The following is a 27,469-nucleotide window of genomic DNA, read 5'->3' as shown; positions in this document are numbered from 1 at the left end:
GTCCTCTGAGCCTATCCAGACGGCCATCACCGGGACCACCAGCAAAGTGAGTTGCAGCTGGGGGACTCTGTTTCCTGGTGGGGAGTGTCGAGGGTCCTGTTTCTTCTGCTGTTTGTACTAAGCTGGTGGGCACTGGGATGTTTCGTGGGAGGTGGCTCCAAGTAGGAGCTGCCTCAGATAAGGGCTGGCGGCAGGCAGAGGAGGGGGACACCTGCGGGCTGGCCTCTGACCTGGGCACAGGCGCTCCCGGGGCTGCGTCCTCAAGCTTTGAGCCCTTGGTCCAAGGCGCCGTTCTCTTGTTGATGGAGAGTTTGAATTAAAAACACATCCGTGCAGCCCAAGTGTTAAGCAGGGAGGTCAGCTTACCGGCCCCTTGCCCACCAGATGGATCCATGACATGTGTGATTAGGAATTCTGTCGCGGACGGGACCGCCACTGCACACACGGTGTGCGGTGCGGGGGGACCAAGGCCCGGGCACCGACCGCTCAAGGGCACAGGTGGGTTTTACGCTGGGCGACGGTTTCCGGATCGTCTCGTCAAGACAAGGAAGGCTCCAAGCGCTCAGACCCGTCCCCCGGGGCCCCCTCCCTCTAGAAGCTTGCAGCCTCTGATAGCGTCAGGCCGGTACGTGCGTTTGGGCTCGCGTGTTGTATGGATGTGTCGTGAGAGCTGATCATCCTCGGGATGGAGACTGGAGGTCACTGCTTGAACAGCCACTGTGCCGCCAGGGAAATCCACGCGCCACCTGAGCGCCTTCCTTCCCCCGACCCAAGAGTTCCCGGTGGGTCGTGACGTTCGTGTCACACCCGTGTGCCCCCCTGCGGCTTTGGGGACAGGCTGTGGTGGACGGATGTCCTTCCCCCTTTTGTACGGAGTCCAGGCTGCTATGCTTTGAATTGTTTCAGACATGCGTATTCTAAAATCTGAAGGCAGGGGATGGACGTATTGTGGAAACTCACCGACCCCAGAGGGACAAAGGGGATGTTACAGGCCTTGGTCACTGTGATCGTTACGAGGTGCTGTCCTTGGTATCTTAGAGGGGGCATTTGGGGCGCTCACGTCAAGTAGCTGCCGATGGTTCTTTCCCCCCGAGTGTGAGGAGCGGGATTCTCGTCTCTCGCCGCCGATGCTGACACCTGTCGGCTTGGGCGGGGGATGGTTACGGGCTCTGCCTCTGGTGCCCGTGCCCCGGCAGGGCTCCCGGCGGGGGTGGACCCCGTCTGTGGGTCGGAGCTGCTCCGTGGTGGTGGCTGCCCGGACCTTGTGCAGGAAGGCTCCTGGGGTTTTCTGTGTCCTCAGGAGGCACCTGGCGTCTGTTCCCAGGGCAGGTGGCCGGGCTGGGGGGCCGGCGGGTGCCTCCCCATCTGCGGGAAGAGAGGTTCAGCACGAAGCCTCCGGAGGTGTGCAGGGAGGCCTGGGGTGTCTGCCAGCCAGCTTGTCAGGATTCTGCGGACGGGACACCCTGTGGGAGAGCAGGACCAGGCAGCTGCCCCGTAACGGTGGATAGGTCACTCCTCCTTCCGTTCTGAGCCCTTGTCCTGGGAAAACCCAGGAGTCTTCAGACACCAGAGTCACACTTGGCCCTGGGAAGTGACGGGAGCTGGCAGCATGGGGAGGGCGATCCCCATCCCGGACCCTGCCCCAGGCATGGTGACCTCCGCCTTCCCGCTCCCTGGCACTCAGAGGGGCTGCGATTTGTGACTGAGCCACACGGCATGTGTGGGGCGGCTGTGCTGAGTCGTGGTGAGCGGCACAGGGAGCCCCTGGGGTCCCCGGGGAGGGTGGGGCCTGGCCTGGGGGGCGCCGGCTACAGGATGAGCCCCTTAATGGGCGCAGGGGCTTATCTGCCCAGCGCCTGCTGCGCCCCCTGTTCACCAGAGGTCCCGCACGCAGGCTTCGGCGCCCACGCTTGGCAAGGCCACTCCTCACTGCGCTGTGACCGTGGGGGTTGCGGCGGGGCACTGTCCCCCTCAGGACGTTGTTTAAAGCTCTGGTTCCCCTCGGCATTTAGAAAGATTTAAGAACCGGCCTGGAGTGAGCCTGGACCCCCTCCTCCCGCTTCTCCCCGGGTCACCCCTACTTGCCAGGTGCAGCTCCCGTCCTCCTGGAGAGATGGGGATACCAGGGGACCTGCTGCATCCTGGGGGGGCCTCCTGGGGGGGTCTCTTCTGCGGTCCGGGTGGGTGGGCGCCTCTGCTGAGACCTCAGTCCCCGGGGTGCGTGCAGGTGAGGGCTCGCAGGAGGGGAGGAGCACATGGCGTGTTCTGGAAGGAAGTCCAGCCATCATCAGCCTTCGGTTGGGCCCCGCTGAGGAGTCTGTGACCCCAGGAGGCCGCAGGAGGAGACCCTGTGGATGAAGGTCCATTGTTGGTTGAAAGCAGATTGCCGAGTTCCCATTTCTCAGGAATTCGTGATGGTTGGTGCAGACGCTCTGGGCCGGTCCAGACGGAGGCCAGGACAGAGGCCAGGACAGAAGCCAGGACAGAGGCCAGGTCTGAGTTGGGCTGTGTATGCACCAGGCAGCCCCGGGCATGCTTGTCAACACGAAACACTCCCCTTCGGTCTATTCACACTTCGTGTATTTATCAGACTGTTTCCTTGTAGACACGCAGAGCGAAACAATGGCCTGGCTGTGCCCAGGGGGACACGCTTCCTGGCCAGTGGGCCCAGGCTCCTGGGGCTTTACTTTCCCTTTGTGGGGTAGTTTGCCTGGGCAGCCGCACGGCAGAGCCTTCAGCTGGGGCATTCTCCTGCATTGCCTGTCTGGACCCGGCCCACGTGGCTGCTTCTCATTGGCCTTTGTGATGTACTGGATATTTAACGCCCATCTTCGCCCTAGAAAAATCTTTTTTGTGAGCGTGGCTTCCTCTGAGAGCCCCAGCCTCCTCCTCCCCCTGCCGGGCACGCACAGGGGAGGGACATGCACACTCTTCCCCCTGCCGGGCACGCGCACTCCAGCCTGCTTCTGGCCTTGGGCTGCTGAGCACCCTGGGAAGGAGCCCCTGCCCTGCTTGTGGGGCGGGGGCGGGGGGGGGTCCTCGCCTGCAGACATCACCCTGCTGTGGCCTGGGAGACCTCCTCGCGGCCCCGGCGCTCTCTCATTCCCTTGGGCGGGGAGGGGGGGCTTCCACATAAAGGTGGCCCCGGGGACCCAGGGCACCCGCAGCCCTGAGTTCACATCAGTGCCGTGGTGATACTGGAGGCTGCTCTCAAGTGAGCGTCCAGGATATGGGACAGCCTTGCTCGGGTTATTTAAATGCCAGGCCCTCTCCCATCTACCCCTTCCCCTCCTCCCCTCCCTCTGCCTCTCCCTTTCTCTCTCTTTCTCTCCTGTCCTCTCCTCTCCAAATCCTAGCGCACACATAGGCATTTAGCACATGAAGCGTGGACGGTGAGGCCCAGCTGCCTGTGACACCTAGAGAATGTGGATGAAAGCAACGTCTTCCCCACAGGGAGTTACTAGACCCTGGGGAAGTTCATCCTGACGTGTCCTCTGCAACCAGAGTATCCGCATTGGCCTGACGGCCACGGGCGGTGGCTGTGGCCGTCAGAACTTAGGTCCCTTGGAAGTGGTGACATTTGCAGCTGGTCCACAGGGCTTGGTGGGGGGAGGCCTACCCCGTGACCCCCTGCTGCTCAAGAATTGGCCTGTGTGTCCCCTCTTCACACCAGATCAAGTGCTACCACAAGAAGTACCGTTCGGCCACCCGCGACGTCATCTTCCGCCTGCAGTTTCACACCGGGGCCGTCCAGGGCTGCGGGCTGGTGTTCGGGAAGGAGGATTTGGACACCGCCAGCCAAGGTGAGGCCCGCGGGCCTCTGGGACGCAGGTCACAGTGGGCAGTGGGTCTCTGTTTGCTCCTCTCCCTGTTCTCCCCATGCCCCATGCGCTGAACCTACCTGCCACTAACTGCTGGTCTCACAGAAGACCAAGCTCTGGTCCAGAGAATGTTCTGGAAACATGAAGAACTCCTCAGCCATGGGGCCTGCCCTGGTGGGTGTGGGCGCCATCCTGGCTGGAGTTTGTATGGGCTTTTTTGCCCCTTCATCTCTGAACTTGTCCAAACACGATTTGTTTTTCAGATGACCGTTTTCCTGATAACGGCAAGATTGAGTTAGTTTTCTCTGCCACTCCCGAGAAGATTCAAGGTAGGTGGGGTGCAGAATGCACGCGGAGGCAGGGTGCTTGCCAGCTTGGGTGGAGGGTCTGGTCCAATGGGGTCTCAGCATACTCTCCCACCTTTATGCGTATTGGGACATTGTCATCACAATTTTTTTTTAAGTTTATTTATTTTGAGAGAGAACGTGAGTGAGGGAGGGGGAGAGAGAGAGGGAGAGACAGAGAGAGAGAGAGAGGGAGGGAGGAAGAATCCCAAGCAGGCTCCATGCTGTCAGCATGGAGCCAGAAGCGGGGCTCGATCTCATGAGCTGTGAGATCATGACCTGAGCTGAGATCAAGAGTCAGATGCTTAACCGACTGAGCCACCGGGTGTCCCCCAAGTTTCAAATAATAGGATAGTTTTCAGTGTGGTGAGGGGCGACTTACAGATAGCAGGGCCCAGTTGGATCAGTAAGACCCCAGACATGGGGAATCTTTTGCCTGAGGAAGAGCCCGGACCCTCGGTCCCTCAGCTTTTTGTCTCTCTTTCTGGGAGATCGTGCTGATTGTTTACTTTTCTCCCAACAAACAGTTGAATGTGTTTAAAGATGATTAGAAGTACAGTTGAGTACAAATATTTATTTGCAAACAAATAGATTCTCCTTTTTTTCTAAAAATAGAGGAATCTGCCCCTTTATCATCAAGGGGAGTGGTTCTTTTCTTTAGCGAGATTCATACTCAAAAACAATTTATTTTTTACTGATTTATTATTTAAAATGTTTATTTAATATTGAGAGAGTGTGTGCTCTAGTGGGGAGAGGCAGAGAGAGGTAGAGACAGAATCCCAAGCAGGCTCCTCACTATCAGCACAGAGCCTGACGTGGGGCTTGACCCCACAAACTGTGAGATCGTTACCTGAACCGAAGTTGGACACTTAACTGCCTGAGCCCCCCAGGCTCCCCGAGAACGTTTTAACTCAGGCTTGAATTGCTGGAGAAGATAGTCCCCTTCCTTCTGAGGTCAGTGCCCTAATTCAGTTGCTAGTTAAGTGCGAGGTGTGTGAGGTCACAACCATTGGCTTCCCCAGAATGTGGGCAGAGTGGCGCAGGGGTCTGGGAGCCTGGAGCCTGGTCATAAACGCGCCTCTCCGCCCTCTGCCTCAGGGCTGACCGCTCGGTGCCTCTCCGTCCCGGTCTGGGAAGTGATCTGGGTGGTCTTGGCGTGCACAGTTAGTACTCAGAGCCCAGAGTGGACTGAGTGCACAGCGGATGGAGAGCCAGAGTCCACACCAGCTGCGGTCAGCGCCAGGCTCCTGGGAGCAGGAACACGGGTCTTGGCGCTGGCTTTGGGCACTCAGGCCCGGCACGCCTCCGTCTGGTCCTCCGGGCTGGCGCACGGCGGCGTGCCTGGGCTGTGGCTGACACTTCCTCCCCCTGCAGGCTGTGAACACTTGTGCAATGACCACGGAGTGATCGTGGACTTCAACACGGCAGACCCCCTGATCCGCTGGGACTCGTACGAGAGCCTGAGTGCCGGCGGAGAAGGTACGTCCAGCAGCCGTCGTGAGGGCCCAGGGGAGGGGCAGAAGGCAGCCTGCTGGCAGTTAGATCAGAAATGTCCCTGCAGTCTGCTCGGATGCTAGAAACCCTGCCCTCTTTTGGGGTCCAGAGCCCCCGGGGCTGTGAGTTCAGGAGAGTATGTGAGAAGCAGAGAGGTTTCCTTGGGGCGCTGGCTGCGAGCTGCTGGGAAGGTGTCAGTGTCTCTGCACTAGGCTGGTTGACTTGGACGTTGCCGGTGGGGGGGGGCACTCCCTGGGATGGGCAGGGAACCCCCCCCTCCCCCCCACCGTGTGTCAGGTGACAGGAACGAGGCCCAGATAGCCAGCTCAGTGTCTCCTCCTCTCCCTGTCATGCTTCTCCACCTTGGTGTCTGTTTGGTTTCTTACTTGACCAGGTTCTTGCTGGGCCGGGCATGCGAGCTCCTGGAGCAGACCCAGCCTGTCCTACAGTGCTCTCACGCATGGGGGCGGTGGCCGGAACTCGGCGACAGGCTTCTCTGCCACAGCGGGTGGGCGGTGGCGGGAGGCCGTGGGGGGCGTCCTGTTCGAAGGCCTGGTCCTGGGAGCGGTAGGAGGGCATTGCCCGTGTTGGAGGACTGCCACCCCGTCATCTCGGGGTCATGCTCCGTAAAGTCTCCGTGACACTGAATTAGTGATTGCCGGCCTTTGCTCCCAGGGGCGTTTCGGGTTCTCGCGAGCCTCATGTCACTGTGTTTTCTTAAGCCCATCAGTGCTTTACTCCATCATACGTGCAGTTCTGCATAAAGGCCTTGTTTAGTCTGTGCTGTTGATTCAATGAACCCCCCACGCAGAAACAAGGTGTCTCTAACACACGGGTTTTCCCTGGAAGGCACGTCTCAGCTTCTCCCGCTCAGGACACTGGGCAGCCCTTCAGTAGGGAGTCATCATAAACATCAAAAGTACCAGCAAAGAGCACAGACATACAAAAACTGTGTCCTCAAGCAGGACTGGAGGGTGCATGTTGATGGCGTGAGAGCTGGGAACGTGCACATGGGGTGACTGCAAATCGTGGCCGCTCTGTGCGCCTCCATGGATGGCCACAAAAATGCCACGTGTTGATCGGGGATTAGAAATAAAAATTCTTGGTGAGTAGGTGAACTTGCAGATCTGGAGTCAGGGTCATGGTGGTGGAATCTACTTGCTGGCCTTGGTTTTTGCTGTTCTTCCCACGCCTTTCGTGTGTCCTGCGGGACTGTCCCTCCCTCCAGGGGGGAGTGGGACCCGCAGCTCTGCCCTGGCCGCCCACGTGTTCCTCCCTCATCTCCACGGGAGCTCTGTGACTTCGAACAAGTCACTTGACCTCTCAGTGCCCTTTTCTGCTCCCCATGGGCAGTAATCGCACAGGCAGAGCTGCTGAGTGGACGTGGTCCCTGTGACCACCACGCACGTCCCACAGCTGACAGGGTCCCCTGACGCTGTCGTCACTTGCCCTGGAGCTCAGGGCTTGATGAGAACCCTAACACGGGGTCGGTGGAGACTGGGGAGCCCGAGACGCCTGTGGGACGGCAGGAGTCTCCCGTCTTGCCCCGCACCGGTGGATGGCACCACGGCACAGCGGAACCGAGTGGAGCCGGGGTCTGTGATAGGGGCTGTGGTGCTGGGACCCCAGTGACTCTGTTGTTCCACATAGAAAATGTTTCTGTTCCCGCCGTGTCACCTTTCTGCCTGTTTTGCTCGAAGATACATGACTACACCGTCACTGAGCATCACGGAATGTCACACGGAGGGGACTGCCCTAGCAGGACCTCCTGAGTCTGGAGTGTCACTCCCCAGAGGCCAGTGATGGCAGATCTCAGTGCTGCTGCCCGAGGGCTGCTGTGCCGGGTCATGGTCCCGTCCGTCCTTGCCAACTCTGCTGTGTGGTGCTGGGGTACCTGCAGCCCTGCACCCTGTCTGTGGGGAGGGTCTCTGCTCACTCCTGAGCCTCCTTCTCGTCTGAACCTCTGTGTCCCCACCTGGAAAATGGCCTGTTTTCAGGAGATCATTCCACAGGTCTCCTCCACCTCTGCAAGTTCTTTTTTTCTCCTTGTGCACATGGCTCGCCTGCCCTGAGCTCTTGTTCGCTTCGTGCCAGCCAGGTTTCTGCCATGCGAGGAGCTCAGGGAGAAGCGAGCAGGCCTTCTGATGGGGGAGATGTGTGTGTGTGTGTGTGTGTGTGTGTGCATGAGCATATGTATGTATGTGTGTATATGTCGGTGTATGTGTGTGTATGTGTGTATACATATGTGCATATGTGTGTGCATGTGCATAAGCATATATATTTGCATGTGTGTATATATTTGCATGTATACATGATTATGAGTATACGTGTATATACAGAAGTATATATGCGTACGTATATATGTGTGTGTGTGCATGTGCACATACATGCATGTATTTCTGTATATGTATCTGAATAGTCACATATACACGTGTGCATATGTGTTTGTGTATATCTGTATATCTAAATATATGTATACGTGCGAATACATGTATATGTGTATACATGTAGTCGTATGTGTGTATATGTGTACATGTATATGCAGATATGCCCATGTGTGTATATATCTGCATATGTACATGATTATGTGAGTGTATATACAAATATAGTGTATATGCGTATGTGTGTATGTATTTGTGTGTACGTATGTGTGTATGTGTGTATACATAGGTATGTGTGTGTATTTTCTGTAAAAGTGTATGTATCCGGATATGCATGTGTCTACGTATATGTGCATGTGTGTCTGCACGTGCACATGTACATATGTGTGATATGTGTATATACCTGTGTGTATATATGTGTGTACATATCTGTATATGCATATGCTTACATATATGTGTGTGTACAAATACACTATATGCGTGTATATGTGTATACTCGTGTGTGTATATGTGTATATTTATGTACATGTGTATATATATTTGTGTATACAACTTTACTATATATGGATATTTGTGTATGTGTGTATATGAATATACTACATATGCATGGATATGTGTGTATATATGTTTGTATGCATATGTATATGTGTGGATATGTGCATGTATGCTGATATACTCTACACGTATTTGTATATGGTGAAGGTGGGTGTGTATCTGTGCATGCACCTGTCCCCACCCCCCAGCCGTCCCCATAGGATGCACCGTGTGCCAGAACTGGAGTGTGTGCTGGGAATTAGGAAACTCTCAGAGAAGCTAGCACTTGGCCAGTCACTCAGTGAGACTCACAGAGGAGGGGCTCTTGCAGGCAGGGCGTGCGGGAAGGCTCGTGGAGGAGCGTGGGGTGTGCCTGAGGAAGCAGTGGCTGCTGGGGGAGGGAAAAGGGGCTTGTCCCATCAGGAAGTGTTATCCTGCAGAGACCGCTTTCTGGTGGATGACAGTCCAGGACGACCTGGCCGGAGGGCCCAGGAGGGTGACACGGGGGTGCCCTGAAAGCTGTCAGGGCTGCAGCAGATGGCTGAAGGGGTTCGGATTCCTCGGCCCCTTCCCAGTGAGGTGTGGTCCTCTTCCCCTTCGGTGCAGGACGCTCTGCCACACTCCGGGGAGGGGCGGAGGGGCTGCTGGGCAGGAAATGTGTGGCTGCGGAGTGTGTGGAGCTGGCTCAGGAGCAGGGTGTGCTCGTTCCGGATCCACTTGTAATATCAGGTGTTGGCATTTCACAAGTGGATCTGAAAGCTTTTCCGCTTAGAGAGCATGCTGGGGTTTTACGTTTGGAGAAGCAAAGTGAGCTTTGGAGCTTCGACAGCTTAGCAGAGGGAGGGTCCGCCAGAATGTGGCAGATGAGACCGTGGGCCTGGCTCTGCTCTGTGCAGACCTCAGAAAGCACCTACCCGTCACTCTCCTGACTTAGAGCCTCCAGTCTCTGGCCCCCAAGGTCCCCGTCACGTGTGATCCCAGGACCCAGAGAGTTAATCTGCCCAGACAGCAGGCACCAGTTGGGAAGGAGGGCGACGGCACATCTTATCTGAAATAAAAGAGTCTCACCCTCTGTGCTAAGAACCATATGCAAACATCCTTTGGGTGTTAACTTGAAACCGGATTGGATCCTGTAACAAGAATACGTGTGATGCTGGAGGCAGTTTAATGAGTGATAGCCGGCCCTGAGCTGTCTTGTCACTCAGAGACCATGGCCTTTCTAGCCCAAGTGCCATCTGGGAAAGCGCGTGCATCAGAATTCACGTTTGGACCAGTTTGCGTTCATTAACACATGTGAGCCCCCTGGGGACAGCCAGGCTCGGTTGAGCAGATTAGCCCTGGACAGACAGTGGGCACAGGCACAGAGGCCGCTTGGTCTGGCTGGGGTCATGGGCCTCTACCGCACACAGCCTTGTGAGGGCATGCGCTCAGGACAGTCCCCTGTGCACACAGACAGGGGTCTGAAAGGCAGGGGCAGCTCCTGGACCGCCTCGGAGTCAGGCTAGCGCACATATACCCTCTTGTACTCTCCTCCTGTCCTTTGTGAGAGGGGTGGCTGTCATGCCTGCCCTTTGATGGCTGCACCTGCTTACACAGCCTGGCAGTTCCTGGTTGTCCCTGATCCTTACCTGGAGTGCAGTCTTGGGACTCTGCCTTGGGGACCAGCACCTTAAGAGTTCTGATCCCTAGTGGGCTCATGGCAAACAGGTGTTTGAGGTCGAGTCGGCAGGGACAGTGACCTCTCAAAGGAAGGCCAGGACATTTGCTACAGGAAAAGTCCGGCAACACTTTGGGTGTCTGATGCCACCCACGTGGGAAGGAATGCGAGTTTTCACTATCTGGTCAGCAGAGCAAGAGGTTCAGCAGGGTGGGGGCTGGGATGCACCTGCGCTCTCGCGCCCCGCCCCCAGCGCGCCCCGCCCCCAGCGCGCCCCGCCCCCAGCGCGCCCCGCCCCCAGCGCGCCCCGCCCCCAGCGCGCCCCGCCCCCAGCGCGCCCCGCCCCCAGCGCGCCCCGCCCCCAGCGCGCCCCGCCCCCAGCGCGCCCCGCCCCCAGCGCGCCCCGCCCCCAGCGCGCCCCGCCCCCAGCGCGCCCCGCCCCCAGCGCGCCCCGCCCCCAGCGCGCCCCGCCCCCAGCGCGCCCCGCCCCCAGCGCGCCCCGCCCCCAGCGCGCCCCGCCCCCAGCGCGCCCCGCCCCCAGCGCGCCCCGCCCCCAGCGCGCCCCGCCCCCAGCGCGCCCCGCCCCCAGCGCGCCCCGCCCCCAGCGCGCCCCGCCCCCAGCGCGCCCCGCCCCCAGCGCGCCCCGCCCCCAGCGCGCCCCGCCCCCAGCGCGCCCCGCCCCCAGCGCGCCCCGCCCCCAGCGCGCCCCGCCCCCAGCGCGCCCCGCCCCCAGCGCGCCCCGCCCCCAGCGCGCCCCGCCCCCAGCGCGCCCCGCCCCCAGCGCGCCCCCGCCCCCAGCGCGCCCCCGCCCCCAGCGCGCCCCCGCCCCCAGCGCGCCCCCGCCCCCAGCGCGCCCCCGCCCCCAGCGCGCCCCCGCCCCCAGCGCGCCCACATAGTCTTGTTGCTCTGGCTCTGGCCCCAGGAGTTGCTAGGTAACAGGTGGCAGTGAGGGTGTCTCTGGGCACAGGCTTCATGTCCTGCAAGTCTACGGTCTCCAGCAGGCACCTCAGGAGATGACTTTCCCCTCCCCACCCATTCCCCTGCCGGGACCTTCTCTGCCCATCGTCCCTCCTTAGGTCTCCTATATCCGCCCTGTCGGGATTGAGTAGAAGGTACTATTTGAAGACCAGGTTCTGCCATTAAAAGTCAGAAGCCAGAAGTCCGAAGCCACTGCCCATGTGGTTGTTTTGGGACAGCACATAGTTGAAATCACCTTCAAACTCCAGCAAACGAGACTTTTACACACACAATTGCATACGATTAGGTTTTTATTCTCACTACAGGTCCAAGGACAGAGGGTGTGGCTGTGTTTTATTGTTCTTGTTCTGGAAGCTGTCATCAGAGGCAGGATGGATGGTGGGAGGAGCAAGTGTGAGACAGAGTGTCTGTCCTGGAGTTATATTTAGCATGTCCAGCCCAGATTGCAGAGCATATGGCTCACAAAGCATCCAGCCATTTCTTGGGAATTGGGGTCGTTTTAGTGGCAGTATGTGACACTGTGTCAGCAGTGTGAGCATCAAGTGCCCTCAAAGTGCTCAGTGTGTGTGTGTGAGTAGGGGGGCTTCCATCGAGGGCAGTGAAGGTGGCATCCTCCGTGCCCCTGTCCCCTGAATGGAGGACACATGTTCTGGGAGCAAAGCCAGGGAGTTAGCGCTACAGGGCAGCACCGTGCCTAGAAGGGTCCTTCTTGGTGGGGACCTGGCCTGTAGGTGACTGGGTGACAGGTGTGTCTGGTTGAGAGAAGAGGCTGATGTCAGGCTGGTGGGGGGCGGGGAGGGTGTCTGCGGTGACGGGCAGGTGCAGAAGCCAAGGAAGCGGTTCCCAGTGGACAAGCATCTTGACAGCTCCCTGGGCCTGCCCTGCCCACGGCCTGGCTGTCCTAAAGGTGGGGTCACCTGCATAGTCAGTGACCCCCTCACTGAACGGGCCCTGGACAGATGCGCAGCTGTCCCTAGGAGGTTATCTCCCTGAAACCGAGAGGCATGGAGAGACTTACCTTGTTGGTTTATACTGACATAACAATGGCTTGTTTACAGCTTGCCGTACCCTGTGCTGTCCTGGCTCTGGGGACGTCACTACAGGAAATGGAAGTAATTCAGGATTGGTGGTGGAAACGTTCCGAGGACAGTCCTGCTATGAAAGCTCAGCAGTGTTTTTTAATTAAAAATTTTTTTAAGTTTATTTTTGAGACAGAGAATGAGAGAGGGGCAAAGAGAGAGGGGGAGAGAGATTCCCAAGCAGGCTCTGTCCTGTCAGCGCTCGAATTCACGAACCGTGAGACGATGACCTGAGCCAGGATCAAGAGTCTGATGCTAAACCAACTGAGCCATCCGGGCGCCCCTGTGGTTTTAAATCCATATTGAATGTGGCACATTTGTTACCTGGAATCCATTCTCACTGCCCTTAGACCAAACACCCACGGATATACTGGCGTTGATCTTAGGAATTCAGGCAAGATTTCAGCAGTGATACTTTGCTTTTGGACGAGGAGCAGGTCCCCATGAGCAGGGCGTGAGGGGAACGATCTTTCAGCCTGGACCCTGCAGGTGAGGGTCCACCAGGCATCCTGCAGGACTCCTGTGCCACATCCTCCTGTGCCACCTGCCGACTGCTTCCAGAGACACTCGGGAAACCCACCGCGTCTTTTCTGCATTAGATGGGTCACCCTGTGTGCACAATTATAGCTCTGTGAAGGCTAAAAGTTTTGAGGCCTTTCCAGACCCTGAGCCACACAGCTCCCTTCCGGGCAAACATCAGCAAAGCGTCAAAGACCACGTTGTTTCGGGAGAGGTTCATGCTAATGGCCGGAACGGGCTCTGTGTACTCAAACCCACTGGCAGGGATTGCTGGGAGGTGACCGCATGTTGAACGTGCTCAGTGGCCAGCAGCGTGGACGCCGAGACCTGCAGCCTGTTAGAAACAGAGAGAGGAGACCCAGATCCGAGTATAGACACTCGCGTCTCCTTCTCACCACTGAGTCCTGGCACGGGCGGCAGCTTGAGACACGTGGGTCTGATCTCTAGGGTCTCGTCCAGCAGAAGGCCGGGACCCCCGCTCACACCCAGACACAGAGCTGGCTCCAACCCGGCAAAGCCTGGAAGGCCCCAGAGAACTTCCAACTGTGATTTCTTTCCTTTCCTTGTGAATTCTTCGCAGGGGAAATACCATGTGCTCAGTGAGTCACTTCCATGATTACGGTGACAGTGTTAATTGCACAGCAGGTATGGTGAGGTCCCTTCCCTCGATGGCAAGTGGATTATGTGTGACCTTGCCAGTGCCAGATTGCATAGACCTTCTTGAGCAAGAAACGTGCATTGTGCCCCTAATGGAAGAGATCCTTTTTCCTGTGTGAGCGCGGACTTTTGTCGTGGCCTCCTGTCCATGCCTCGTGTCTCTGTGGCCACTTGGGGGTGGCTCATCGGAGGTGGGCGCTGCCCTGCCCGCGCTGACCGCCTGGTTGTGTCCCACCTCACGGTGACGGAGCGGTGACCCCGGTAAGGGTTCTGGTTGTGCTGTGGGGATGTGCAGGCATCGGATGGTCTGTGCTGGTTTGTGCAGGCGTGTTCTGTTCGTTTAAAGAGTAAAGGCGTGTGACCGTGCCCCACCGCTATGCAGCCAGGGCAAGGGTAAACTGGGGTCCGCAGACCACCCGGGTAGCAGGTACTGAGGCCTGAAATGTGGGGGAACGCGGGGAGGGGAGGCGTGTGCAGGCTGTGCGATTAGCACGGAGGACGGACTCGGCCCCATCCAGCTGGAGAAGGAGGCACAGCCCCAGAGAGGAAGGATGCCAGGCGGGGATGTTCTGGCCGGCTGTCCGATGCTCACACTGTGGCCTGTCGACAGGACGCAGGTCAGGCTGGCTCCCGGTGTCAGCTGGAGGCTTGGAAGTCAAAGCTGAGGTCTGGCTGAGTGGCTCTGGAGAAACTTTTCCCCGCCTCCTCAGCCTCCAGGGTTCAAATTTCACTGAACCTGATTGCGCGAAACCCCGCCCTCGTGTTTACATTGCGCTGCCCTTTTTGGAGCCATCGAGTCCCCCTCTTAGCCTAGACCTTCTTCTACCTTCTGCCCTGGCCTGAGAGGGAGGCCGACCTGCACCCCGCCCCCCCCCCCCCCCAGCGGGATGCTGCCGTCCTGCATGGAAAAGCGGGTCCCCCGGGCATAGCTTGAGCACACTGCTGGGCCGTTTGGAAGGAAGGTGAGCGGGGAGCATGTGCGAGCATGGCTTCTGCGAGGCTTCGCAGACCTGCAGCAGAGCCCTGCGCTTCTCTGAGGTTGCAAACCAGACAGAACCACGGGAGGCAGGAGACGGTGCTCCCCAGAAAAGGGGAGGACGCCCGGGATGTAAAGGAATCCGTTTCAGGTTGGCAGGAAGGAGCACCATGCAGGCCCAGGGAAGACTGTTTGCAGGTTAGGGGCCCCGTAAGTGCCTCCCCTCTTAGAGAGGCAGTGGTGGTTTGGGATGGGGTTTGTGGCCGGCCGGCCCGGGGGAGCTCTGATTCGGCGGCGGGACTGGCCTGTTCCCCTGGCCGGCTGGGTCTGGAATGTGTTTTCACAGTTAGGAGTGGCCGCGAAGGGAGCCGGTCACACACTGCCCGGATAAATGCCCTGGACAGGACGGGTGTGAGCTGGGGCGTCGGCTAGGAGAGGTGCCGTGCCGTGGTGTTTGTGTGGGCTGTCCGGGCACGGCCCTGCCGTGTGCCCCAGTGCCCTTCGTCGCAGCATGCTGCGCCTCGCCCGGGGACAGGAGGGATCACCTGGAGTCCTGGAGTCCCAGCTCTGAGGCGCTGGGCCCCGCGGTGGGCGCCTCCCTTCCTGGAGAGGCGGGTCCCCGCAGACTTCCCGTTGGAATGTTCCACTCCTGCATTTTTTTCCCCTCCTACTCCGTGTTTCTCCAAGAATTTACAGCCTGCCTTGTTTCTAGAGAACGTTCTCCCAGAGCTCATCTGGGCTCCGGAGGGAGCGAATTCCATGCCGGCTTGGCAGGAGATGCGTTCCTGCCTTGTGGTTTGGGGGGCGGGGGGGTGGTGGCTCTGAGTTGGGGGCCCCAGGCAGCGCTCACTGTCAAGGTAAGAAGGCACACCGCGGGGAGCCCCATCCCAGGAGGCAGGTAATTCTGGGCCTCAGGGGAGGAGCTGGGTATCCTGGTCCAGGGGGCAGGCCCTGCTTTCACGGCCGTGCAATTCTGGCATCTTCTGCTTTTGGTAAAACAGAAGCCGGGGCACAGGGTAGGGGGTGGCTTTCCTGTCACTCTGTGATCTGTCAGAGTCGCTGCATGGTCACTGTGTGTCTGCCTTTGGGGATGAGAGGTTGTGTTCTCAGAGACTTAAGCGTGGTCGCTGCTCGTAGCTCCGGATTTACTCTGGAAGGAGAAATAATTTGATATGAATGCAGGGCAGTCTTTAATCAGCACAGGGGCGGAATCCCGTTGGAGTAAAAGAAAAGCAAACCTGGTTTCAGGAGCGGTTTGTAGGGGTGCAGTTACACGTGCCCGAGAGGAGAGAGAGATCTCTGAGTGACCTGGGGAGATAATGCTCCTCCACCTGAAGGATCCCCCTCACACTGGCTCCTGCCGGGCACTTGTGAAAAGTGGGGCCTCAGGTCTCAGTCCCCACGGCCCCCTGAGGGTAGGAGGCATCCCGGGGACACCCGCGTCTCCCCGACTGGTCCCATCCCCCTTCCGGCTCCTTGCTGGGGGACAGAGCTCTCTGGGTCTCAGAGGCTGGGACCTGGGTGCACCCTCTGCATGGCACAACGGGCACCGAGACACTGGCCCGATGCCAAAGGTCTGGACGCAGGTCGGTGTCCCTGCAGGGTCCATTCTCAGAATAGCAAGCTGGGCCGTCCACACTGCTGCTGCATCTGTGTGCCAGAGCCCAGGTAGCAGGTGCAGGAGACACGGTCTCTACCCACTCCTGCTGGGGTCCGGAGGTGCAGACTGAAGGCTCCAGGGTTGTGCTGGAAGGTCCACTGGAGCCGGGGTGACTGTCACGCAGCTGCTGAGCCCCTTGGACATCGTGGTTCTGCAGCGGCGAGTTCTACGCCTTCCAGGGCTCGTGCTGAGCTAACAGGGCGGTGTAGAGGCCCCGGGAACCGCCTCCCGCTTAGGGCGGCCACTTGTGTCCTCTGTACCATTAAGGACCCCAAGGAGCTTGGGGTGGCGGCTGGGTCCCAGGGCCAGGCTGTGGGATGTGCAGGACAGTTGAAGGCTGCCTGGTGGTCTGGGTCAGGTCAGACCGTGACTTCGGGAGCATTGCGGGATGTTATTTTAAAAAACCATCTTCTTCGCTGTTCTGTGAAGAATCCGTCTTTCAGCTCAGTTCCCAAAAGGGTACGGTTGGTTGAGCTGAATTCCAGGCACTCATTGATGGGACTAGCTCCTGCTCCCCAGGCTCTGGGCCCAGAGAACACAGACACAGGTGGTAGGGGATCCCGGAATCGGTCACCGGGACAGGGAGGGGACAGTGTTCGCCCTGGGCCGACGTGTGACACTGTCTGTGGTGGTCTCACTGGATAGTCCCATGATCCCAGAGCGGCTCTCATCCAGCTCGCCCTCGCTCTCCCTCCCCCTCGCCGGGTCAGTTCTCCGCAGATAAGGAAAGTGAGGTCAGAGGGGCTGAGTAACTCACCCAAGGTCACACAGCTGCGGCCAGGATTTTTAATCAGGATTGGAACCCAGATGGATTGTGGAAGGGAGTGAAAGTGTGCTCATAATCCACTCCAGTGGAAAAGTCCACACGGACTCTATGGCACAAAGGGGGCACAGAGGGGCCCCAGGGACCGCCACCCCAAGGGGAGGAGAGTTCTGGCCACATGACGGGGCCTGGGAGCAGGAAGGAAAGGCCTAGAAGAGAGGGAGGAGGGGGAGGGAGCCACAGCAGGGTGGACGCAGTGCACTGAGTCTCCTTTCCTTCTCGACTTCGCACGATGGGGGTTTTGATCGCGGGGTACTTTACGTACGGTAAAATGTACTGAGCTTAGTGTGCTGTTCAAGTTTGCCTTTCTTTCTACGAAGCTCCCACCACAGCCAAGATACAGGATGTTTCTGTGTCGCCGATCACCCCTGGGGCCCCTCTGTGCCTCCCCTTGAGGGCCTTTATCCCAGAAGGCCATGGGGGGACGGTTGTGATGTTCCTTCTTCCTTGCTGGGAAGCCGTCAGAACCTCGGGCTGTGGGGACATGGTGCTGAAGCGGTTGGTCTGGCTGGGTGGCCAGAGCGAGTCACGTGGAGGGTGACCGGAATGCGTCCCCTGGATCCCGCCGGAGGCAGCTGTGACCCTCCGAGTGCAGAGAAATGGCCAATCAGGTGCATCCTGGCAGGCGGACTTCCCTTTCTCGGGGCTGGGGGGTCCTGTCCCCAGCGGCTGTGGGCGCAGTGGGAGGGTGCAGGTCACGATTCTGAGCACAGAGACACACAGTCTGCCTGGGTGCCCACCGCCCTGCAGCCTGGGAAAGGGACACAGAACCTGGCCCCAGCCCAGCGGCCTGGGAACGCGGGACACCATCTGCACCAGGAGGCACGTCAGGAGTTAGGGAGGAAAGCACACTGTCCGCGCGGTTGCCGAGGAGGGAGTGGGGTGTGTGTGTGGAAATTGCAGAGAAAACATTCGGCGAATTCCTCTCCAAAATTAAGTTGTTAATTCCACAGAAGCGGTTGGTCAGCTCTGGAAGTTCAGTGTTTTAAAAGACCGGGGCGGCAGGAACCTGGGGTGGGTCCGAGGTCGGTGGAGTCCCAGATGCTCTGCCCCCGTTCCGGAGGCCTGTTTTTGTCTGAAACATCTGCACAGCCTCTCCGAGCCTCTGTTTTCTCATCTGCAAAATGGGGTTTCCAATTCCTGCTTCACAGCATTGCTCTGGGGATTAAGTGAGACCCATCCCGGGGGTGTCACGGAGCCCAGGCACGAAGAGCCTTTGCCTTCAGAATGTCATCCTGATGCCATGGCGATTTTGGGAAAGGGAGTCCCCACCTCTCTGTTTCCCTGAAGGCATAGCCCCGTCTGGGCACGCACCTTCTCGCATCCTGCTCCCCCCTTCTGCCCCTGTCGGCCCATCGGATGCCTGAGATGTGCCCGCTGCTCCCTCACCTCCTGCTTCTCCCCCTGTAGCCCGGCCTGAGCGCGCAGGAGGGAGTCCCTTGACCCTTCCTCCTCCTTCTCTGTTGGCCTCGGCAGCCGTGAAGTGCGTGGGGCCCTCCGGTGAACATTCCCCAGGGGCGCTTTCTCTCGTTTTCTCTAATGAAGACTCATGGGGAGCACTCTGTTCTCTCTTTTGAAATGAAACTTGAGCTTTCTTTTTTTAAAGTTTATTTGTTCATTTTGAGAGAAAGCAGGGGAGGAGCAGAGAGAGAAAGAGAGAGAGAGAATCCCAAGCAGGCTCTGCGATGCCCGTGCAGAGCCCAACGCGGGGCTCGATCCCACAAACTGTGAGGTCATGACTTGAGCCGAAGTCTAGAGTCGGACGCTTAACGGGCTTGAACAAACCTGACACAAGAATAGAACGTAAGATTCAGGGTCAGTATGTGGAAAAAAGAAAGGAATCCAGGTCGCTATATAAGTCCGTCGGGTTTGTTCTTTGTTTTGAGTGGACTTTTGTTGGAAGAGGGGCCCCGGGACAGTGGCCCATCCTGCCCATCATTTCTGTGCCTTTTTGGGGGCTGAGTGGTCCGTGTCTGGGAGAAGATTCCGCCGTTCCCTTTGGCTGATTTTTAACACACCTGTGAGCACAGGTGGGTGTTGCTTAATGTGTGTTCAGCCAGCATGGGAAGGTACGTTCTCCTCTGTTTTGGTTTGTTTTTGGTATTACCCAGGTTCTTGCATTACTTCTGAAATGTTTTCTGAGTGCCTCTTTCCCTCCTGGTAGGAAAGCCCCCTTCCCAGGGCAGGTGGGGGTGGGCAGGGTCGGGGCGGGGTCCCAGCCTGTTCTGTGTTTTCTTCCTTCTTGTTCTTTTCCAGATGATAAACCGCCCTGCTGTGTCATTCAGCCCTAATCAGAGCTGAATTATTGTGTGTTTGATTTTTAACTAGGCCCTGGGGGCGGGGAAATCATTACCAGGCAACTCCCAGGCCTCCTGTGGAAAGGAGCCTGGGGTTCCGGCTGGAGGGGTGGGGGCAGCTCGAAGGGAAAGGTGACAGGAGAGGGGGGAATGGCTTGGGGGGAGTTGGCTGGTCCCGGGCTGGACCAGTGAAGGCAGTGAGTCTGTATGCCCAGCTGCAAAGCTCTGAGCACAGGGGCACTGAACAGGTGCCGTCCCCCTCGGCCCCTACCTTCTGGGATCAGGGTTTTCCCTGGCGGAACAAGGATCAGTCAGATTCCCTTTGAGCTGGAAACACAAAGTTAAAACGAATTGTTGAACTGTATAAAAAGATGCCCCGGGGGCAGAAGAAGCCACTGGCTGCACCTTCCAGAATCTCAGTCCTGAGCCACACACCTACCCCCAGGGGCCGCTTCTAGTGTCCAGTTCCCAGATGGTGCGGAACTTGGAAGCCTGGCGCCTCCTTCCCTCGAGGGGCCGCGTCCTCCTTGACCCTGGGCCCAGCCACACCTACATGAGGGACCTGGGACCACAGCTGGAGTCTGGGCTGCATCTGGGCCCCGGATAACACTTTGCACTTTTCTTTTCCAGACCTGGGCTGCATCATAAGGGGCCCTATGCCATCCTCAAGTACGGGCATCCTTAACAGTGGCGCGAGGCCTCTGGGGGCTCTGCACAGGGGGGTGGGGCCTGAGTTAGTGTTTTGGGGAGGGGAGGGAGGGCTGGGTGGGCGGCCACGCAAGCCCGTGGCGTTGGGCTCCCAACCGGGAGGCTTTTCACCACCCATGCCCTGCTGTTTTCATGCTGGGTCTCTGGAAACACGACAGCAGCCCAGTGTAGGTGACGTGGGGCTTTCCTGTGTGCGGTGCAGAAGCCAGAGGTGGGCCGTGAACCTGTGGGAAGACGCGGCTTATGGGGAAGCCTGCAGGCAGGGCAGCGGGGGAGGCGGGAAGTGCAGAGACACAGTGCCATCGTTAATGCACCCACTGTATGCCAGGGCTGTGCCCTCCTCACTGTCGCGCCCCGTCCTGTGGCCCCCGACTGGCTCCTCTGCCTGCCCAGGGACACACTGGGCCACAATGTGTTTTCTTTGATGTCTTGGATCCTCGGATTGGGTGCCTTCCGGTACTTCTGCAGCTTTGCTCTGTAGCGTGGGGAGACCAGCCAGCAGCGTGACTACCGTCCTGGGCCAGGCTCACGGGGTCGGGGGTGGGTGGGGGGTGGTCCAGTGTCGGGGGGCACCGCTGCTGGGAGGTGGGGAACCTGGGCTGCAGCCACGTCTGCCTTCACACCCTGCTGCTGTGTGTTTGTCTTGGCCTAGTTAGTGGTTTTCAGCTGTTGCCCACAGAGATGGTGGAACTTTCCAGAATAGCTCCCCAGTTTTTCTTGCGTGAGAACATAATAGAGCATTGCGTCTCTTGGTTACTTGGTGCCCACTGGGTACCAGGATCTGTTCCCTAATTTTGTGGATACCACCAGGAGCAAAAATCCCCCAGGCCTCCCAGAGCCCGTGTTGTGGTGGGGGGCACAGGCAGTACATAATATGCGTGCACACCTACAGCGTGTTTGCAGGTAGTTGTACCACAGACAAACAGAGGAAGCCCCCTGCCCCAGGGGAAAGGATGGTCAGGGAAGCTCTGCTGAGGAGAGGAGGGAACGAGCTGGGATGGAGAGCAATGGAGGCAAAGAACAGCATGAGCAAAGGCCCTGGGGCAGGGGCAGGTGTGTGCCTGCTGTGGTCTAGGAGCAGCGGGGGGCAGGGAGGGACTCCTGGGCTCTGTCCACCTGGGACAGACCTCTCTCTGCCTGCTGATGATAGCTTACTGGCACCCTGTGTTGTTCTCTCCCGTAACCGCCCTAAAAGATGGGGATAATTAGTCTATTTCGTAAATGAGGAGCCAGGGGCTTGAACAGAGAGTGAGCTGAATGCAGGAGCATAAATGCGGATCGGGACTCCCATCTCGAGGCTGCAGGGGAACAGGGACATCTTGTTCCTTCAAGTGAAAAACCAGTCCAGATGCTTCTTGTAGAAGTGCTAGCCCTTGGCCAGAGTGCAGGGTGGGGGCGTGGGGGCCCCAGACCCCTCCCCTTCTCCTCGCCCCACAGCCAACTCCCCTGCTCCCAGATCACAAGTGGGTGTGTCTGTGGGCACATCTGGACAGTCCCCAGAGCTCCTGGGCCTTTGGGAAGACCCGAGCTCTGACAGAGGGATCCCCAGGTTTGGGCAGGTCTGTCTTGGGGCTGTGCTGCTTCCTGTTCCTTTCCTGAAGATGGGACATGGGTCTTGCAACCTGTGTGTGTGGTAGGACGTTTAGGCGGAAGCCCGTGGTGGCATATGTCTGCGTCCTGTCCGCACTGTGGGTGGGAAGGTCCCTGAGCCCCCTGGGGGCTACGGATCCAATGTCCTAAGTGCTGGGTCTCACACAGAGCCAGTGTGGGGTCATAATGCGTTTGCTATTGTCTTGAGATGACTACTGAGGGTAGGGCTGAGGGTACTGAGGGTAACTGGGGACTCCTCGGCCCAGGGCATTTCGGGTCCTGTACCCATCACACAGACCCTTCCTTGTGGACCATTCCTGGCCTGGGGCTGGCCAAGGGGTTCTAACTCAGAACAATCACTGGAAGAAATTTTGTACCATTCATTCTTGGTTTCCTCTTTTAATTTTAATTTTTTTAACTTTTTAGTTTTTTAATTTATTAAAAAATGTTTTTAACGTTTATTCATTTTTGAGAGAGAGAGTCAGAGACAGAGCATGAGTGGGGGAGGGGCAGAGAGACAGGGAGACACGGAATCCGAAGCAGGCTCCAGGCTCCGAGCCGATGCGGGGCTCAAACCCGTGAGATCAAACCGTGAGATCATGACCTGAGCTGAAGTCAGATGCTTGACCGACTGAGCCACCCAGGCGCCACTCTTGGCTTCCTTTAAAAAGTCATTGCGCCTGTGCGTTTATTTGAGATTTAGGGAGAAGGATGTGGAAGTCATGGATGCACAGTTCTGGCAGGTGGGACGCGCTTCTGGAATTCGTGACGGCCGCCCGGCTGTGCGGCCCAGTGGTTTGTGCTCTGGCCAGACACCCGCCGGCCAGGCCTGCTCGGACCCCTCTGTCCATCGATGCGGCGGGGTCGGAGATTCATACAGAGCTGCCTCCAGCCTCACGGGGAGGGAAGGCTCATGCTCCGTGGGTCTCGCAGGGGCTGATGCCTCCCGGCGCCAGAGGGGCTCCCACGGAAGCCAAAGTGAATGTGTGTTTTCTCAGGCCAGTGAAGCCCCTCATCCGCGCGCTGTCTCCTCACCCTCACGTCAAGCCTGCAAGTAGAACACACCCTCATTTGCAGCCGGGGGAGCACGGGCCATGGGAACATGGGCCCTGCAGGAGTCCAGCCGCATGTCGGAGCATGACCTGGGGCTGCACATGTGCACCCAGCCTGCACTTCCATGGTCGCGGGCACCTGGCCCTCCAGGCCCGGAGCCGGACCTCAGGGCGGGTTTCTCCAGAGGCCCAGTCACCCCTGGATGTGGTGGCTCCCAGGTGCCCAGAGCGTGGGTGCAGCCCTCGGCAGCTGCCTCGCTCTGGTGTCCTTGCCGTGTCCCAGGGGGCAAGAGGGTGTGGACACTGGCTCTCCCGGGACCCCTCTCTGTGCCCGTCCCTAGTTAACAATAGTAGCGGGGGGTCCGCTCTTCCCGCCCTGATGCGAGGCCTCATTTGTGTTTCCCAACTGTCCTGCCAGGCGGAGGGAGGTCAGTGCATGAAGATTCGCTTCACCCTCCCGGTGGAAGGACACCGCTCCGTGGGGCAGTCCCGACAGGCCCCTGCCTGTCTCTCCCCACCGAGGGCTGGCCGGCCCCTGTGTCCCGTGCACGGTGGGTTCTCGCCTCCTGATGATTTGCAGGCTCGGCCGTGCTCAGGGTTCAGGCTCGTGACAAAATTAACTCCCAGTCCTCCAGGCAGGATGACTGCTAAGCTTGGAGAATCTGGAAAATTCTCTAAGTGATGGCGCTCTTTGCATAAAAAGGTAGAAAGAGTTCTGGAGCCTGAAGCTGCTAGAATTGCTTGGGTGGTGCTCGCTCTGCCGGTGTGTGGGGGGGAATGCAGAATTTTGGGGTCCCGGAGGAGTACTTGTCCCCGATTACAGCGCATTGTCTGTTACGGGTCTTTTGGTTCAGGCAGGTGCACATGTGCATCCCGGGAGCCTGAAGGCCGCTTTCAACCTTGACTCACAGCCGGTCTCCGTTTTCTCCCCCAGTGCCGCACACGCAGGGCCCGGTCGACGGCAGCCTGTATGCCAAGGTGAGGAAGAAGAGTGCCTCAGATCCCGGCGTCCCAGGCGGGGCCCCCGCCGTCCCTGCCGCCACCAGCCCAGACCACGGCGACCACACCCTGTCCGTCAGCAGCGACTCTGGCCACTCCACCGCGTCCGTCAGGACCGACAGGACGGAGGAGCGGCTGGCTGCGGGGCCCAGGCGGGGCCTCAGTCCCCAGGAGAAGGCCGAGCTGGACCAGCTGCTTAGCGGCTTTGGCCTGGAAGATTCCGGAAGCCCCCTCAAGGATATGACCGATGCTCCCAGCAAGCACAGCGGCACACGCCACGTCGTGCCGGCTCAGGTGCACGTGAACGGAGACGCCGCGCTCAAGGAGCGGGAGACGGACATCCTGGATGACGACATGCCCGGCCACGACCTGCACAGCGTGGACAGCATCGGGACCCTGTCGTCCTCGGAGGGACACCAGTCGGCCCACCTGGGCCCCTTCGCCTGCTACCAGAGCAGCCAGAACTCCCTCCTGTCTGACGGCTTTGGCAGCAATGCTGGCGAAGATGCCCACGGCGGCCTTGCCCCCGACCTGAGCCTCGGCGTGGACGCCCCTTTCGAGCAGGAGCGGGCTTTCGGGATCCGAGAGGCCAAGCAGCCGCCCCCGGCGTTGCGGAGGCCCTCCGTGTCCGCGCAAACGCAGGCCTACGGGCAGAGCGGCTACTCCACACATACCTGGGTGTGCCAGCAGCAGATTGTGGCCGCCCAGCAGTACAGCTTTGCTCCCGACGGGGAGGCCAGGCTCGTCGGCCGCGGCCCGGAGGACGGGTCCGGCCTGCTGCAGGCCCAGCCCCGGGTTCCGGTCACCCCCACCCGGGGGACCGACAGCAGAGCGGCCCCGCAGAGGAGCGTGGGCCCCGGGCCCCACCTCCCCGATGCACAGCGGCCCCCTCCCGGCAAAGCCTTCAAGCCCAGGTTTCCAGACGTCAGGGTCCTGAATGGGACCGGACCAGAGCCCGGCGCGGACCCCTCCCCGGGCTCGCCCACCCTGGACATCGACCAGTCCATCGAGCAGCTCAACAGGCTCATCTTGGAGCTGGACCCTACCTTTGAGCCCGTCCCCACCCACATGAACACGCCGGGCATCCAGGCCAACGGCCCCATGCCGCCCGAAAGCCTGGGAGGCAGGCTGTGGGACGCGGGAGAGGGCCCCGGCAGGGCCCCGGTGCGGCAAGGTGAGCAGGCGGTTGCACACTGCATTCATGCGTGCCTTTACAGAATGGAGCCTCGAGTGCTGGGCTCTTTTCTGGGTCTGGGGGAGGCCCGCAGGGAGGGCCCCTGGGCACGACCATGTGGGGATATGTCAGCAAGTGCACAGTCCTGAGCTGGCTTTGCTGGGAGCAGGGGGCTGCTCCTGGCCAGGCCCAGAGGGTGGGGGGCTCGGGCGTAGGGAAGGATGGAGGGAGGGGCGGGTTCCAGGCAGTCGGGGATGAGGGGATCCAGGCACCGTCTCTATGTGCCCCTGCTGCTGTGGGGCCACGCTGACTTCAGGAGGCTAGGGCTGCAGGGTCCTGAGCCCCAGGACGTGTGGCGCAGGGACCAGGGCGGGGCCTTGCTGTCCCGCTGTGGGGCCTGGGAGGCCGGGGTGGCTGTAGCAGACAGGCGGTGACCTCGGGGTGTGTGGCTTCGTGAACATAGGGACAGGTGTTGGGACGGGGTCTGTGACTTGTTCTCCGTGTCTGGGTGGCGTAAAGCTGGGGGCCGCGGAAAGCTGGCAGGTCAGCCTGGGAGGGCAGCCAGCGGGCAGCGGTGCTGGGACGGATGGAGGCTGTGAGGGGCAGGGAGCCGCGTGTGGAGGCTGCGGGGAGTCCGGCCGGTCGTCCAAGCCTGCGCGCCACCAACGTCCGGGGAGGCCGAGGACAAGACGCCCGGCCGGGCTCAGGCAGGGTCTGGACCCAGCGCCCCCTCAAGAGCATGGTGTCCACGCGAGGCCAGGCCGTCCTGCGCTGGTATGTCAGCAGGCTCCCTGGGTCCCTGCTGTAAGCGAAGACGGGAGTCACAAAGCGGGGGACACTCTCACCTCCTCGTCCTTCTGTGTGTGGGCCCGAAGGCCACCTGTCCTGCTGAGCCGGTCACACTGATGGCGACCTTGCCGCTCTCTGGCGTTGCTCTCTGGACCCCCTTCCTCTCCCTCAGGCCCTCAGGATGGATTCCCGTCTTATGGTTGAGGTTTGGGAGGCGTCGAGAGATGAAGGGACCTGTCCAGCGTCCCCTGCAGTAGAGCAGGAATAGGTCCCTGCCCCCAGGCGCTCTGCCTCTTCTGAGGAGGATGGTGGTGATGGAGATGATGACAATGGTGACGAAGGTAGTAATGGAGGAGATGGTGGGACTAATGATCACCAGGGTGATACTGGCGTTGTTCATGACGATGGTTAACAGCGAGAGTAAGCACTGTCACTCTGAGTGCTCGTGCTGTTCCAGGCATTATGTTTGAGCTTCCCTGCGTCACGTGTGATCTCGGCACCTACCGTGTGGCAGGTGCACAGAGCTACTGTCTGTCTGACCCTGCATCGCATGGCTGAGCCCTTCTTCCGCTAAACTCCTGACCCCACCACGAGCCAGGAAACCCCTTTGTGTCCTGGCACATGGTGTTGTTTGTCAGCAGGGGGGTGTGGTGCTGGCGGAAAAATGGATGGCTCTGCCGAGTTGGGCCCTTCAGGAGGTTCATCACAGGACAGTGTGGGGAGCCTGGCCCCCATCCAGAGCTTTCTGACGAAAGCTTTGACCTGGTGAAACGGGGTGGAGGTTGGGGGGAGTTGGGTTCCGTGCTGTTTGCTCCCTCTGTACCTCTGTGGCTCCCTCGTGCTGGTCTGACTCCCTGGCTGTGGCTGACGTCTGTGCGCCCCTCCCTGCAGCCCGGTTAGGCGGTTTCTTGGGTCACATCCGTTAAGTGGGGGAGACGTCACCTGATGACACCAGATAACCGAAGAAATGACTCAGTCTGTGAAATTTGTGGTCCTGCCGACGGCAGACAGTGGGCTCTGTTTTTCCCAGACCTCGAGGGCTCCTTGCTTCGTGTTGCCGAATACTTTGTTCCTGTTAGGTCACCCCCAGCCCACGATTACAGGACCCCGGCAGGCCCCCATCCTGCAGGCGGGACTCACTGCCGACATCTTCATGTGCTTCCACAGATGAGGGCGTCTGTCTCTCTAATACTCCCGAGTCAGGGGACCTGTTTATACTGAGGGGAATTCAGAGCAGTGAGAAGCAGCCACTTGCAACTATCGATTGTGGAAGGCCCATCCGTTTAAGTTATGCGTTCAACCCCAAAGCGAAGAGATCCGCTGTGGGATCGTGAGGGTTTGCTGGCGCTCAGAAAGCAGCTTGAATCCGTGGCCCTGCACACCTTGTTTCCCGTGGGAGAGACCTGCAGACGTGCCACAGCCCAGGGTCACGTCAGCGCCAGGATGGCTGCCTCTGAGCATGTCTGCGGGGCGGGGGGCCCTGGGTGGGAGCCTGGCAGTGAGGCCTGCCTGTGGAGATGTCGGAGGGGTGGCCGCAGCTCCTACCCTGATACTGGGTATTAGTAGAAATGGAAGAGCCCGTGGCATTTTGGCGTAGGAGCCCCCGGAGCGCCCGAGACCCGCTGCGTCCGTGGCGACTCTCCAAAGCCCCGAGTTTAGTAACTTGCGCAGTGCGCATCCCAGCCGAGCTCATTGCCATCAGCAGTCCGGCCCGGCCCCAGCCCCTGGCTTGTTTTCTGACTCCACGCGTTGGCCTGTGCCAGGTATTTCGTGCGTGGAATCATACAACGTGTGGCCTGCCGTGTCTGATTGCTTTCACGGGCATCCGCTTTTCCACGCTCCTCCATGGTGTGGCATATGTTAGAGCTTCGTTGCCGCGTGGGGCTGAATGGTACTCCCCTGTGTGGTTGGGCCATGTCACGTGTCTCCACTCATCC

General features: G+C 59.3%; 1 protein-coding gene across 1 annotated transcript in view; it reads left to right on the top strand.

The window, feature by feature from the left end:
• The window catches only part of TNS3 (tensin 3), a 216,139-nt gene that overhangs the window by 123,175 nt on the left and 65,495 nt on the right, over positions 1 to 27,469 (top strand). Inside the window, exons 14-17 of the mRNA XM_042927325.1 lie at positions 3,674 to 3,803; positions 4,085 to 4,150; positions 5,540 to 5,644; positions 23,505 to 24,743. Of these exons, the coding sequence (XP_042783259.1) occupies positions 3,674 to 3,803; positions 4,085 to 4,150; positions 5,540 to 5,644; positions 23,505 to 24,743 (1,540 nt within the window). The remainder of the gene's footprint in view (positions 1 to 3,673; positions 3,804 to 4,084; positions 4,151 to 5,539; positions 5,645 to 23,504; positions 24,744 to 27,469) is intronic.

Source organism: Panthera leo, chromosome A2 (genome assembly GCF_018350215.1).
Source record: "Panthera leo isolate Ple1 chromosome A2, P.leo_Ple1_pat1.1, whole genome shotgun sequence".
In the NCBI taxonomy this organism is placed as follows: domain Eukaryota; kingdom Metazoa; phylum Chordata; class Mammalia; order Carnivora; family Felidae; genus Panthera; species Panthera leo.
Note: the sequence above shows the minus strand (reverse complement) of the source record. Positions and strands in the feature narration are given on the sequence as shown.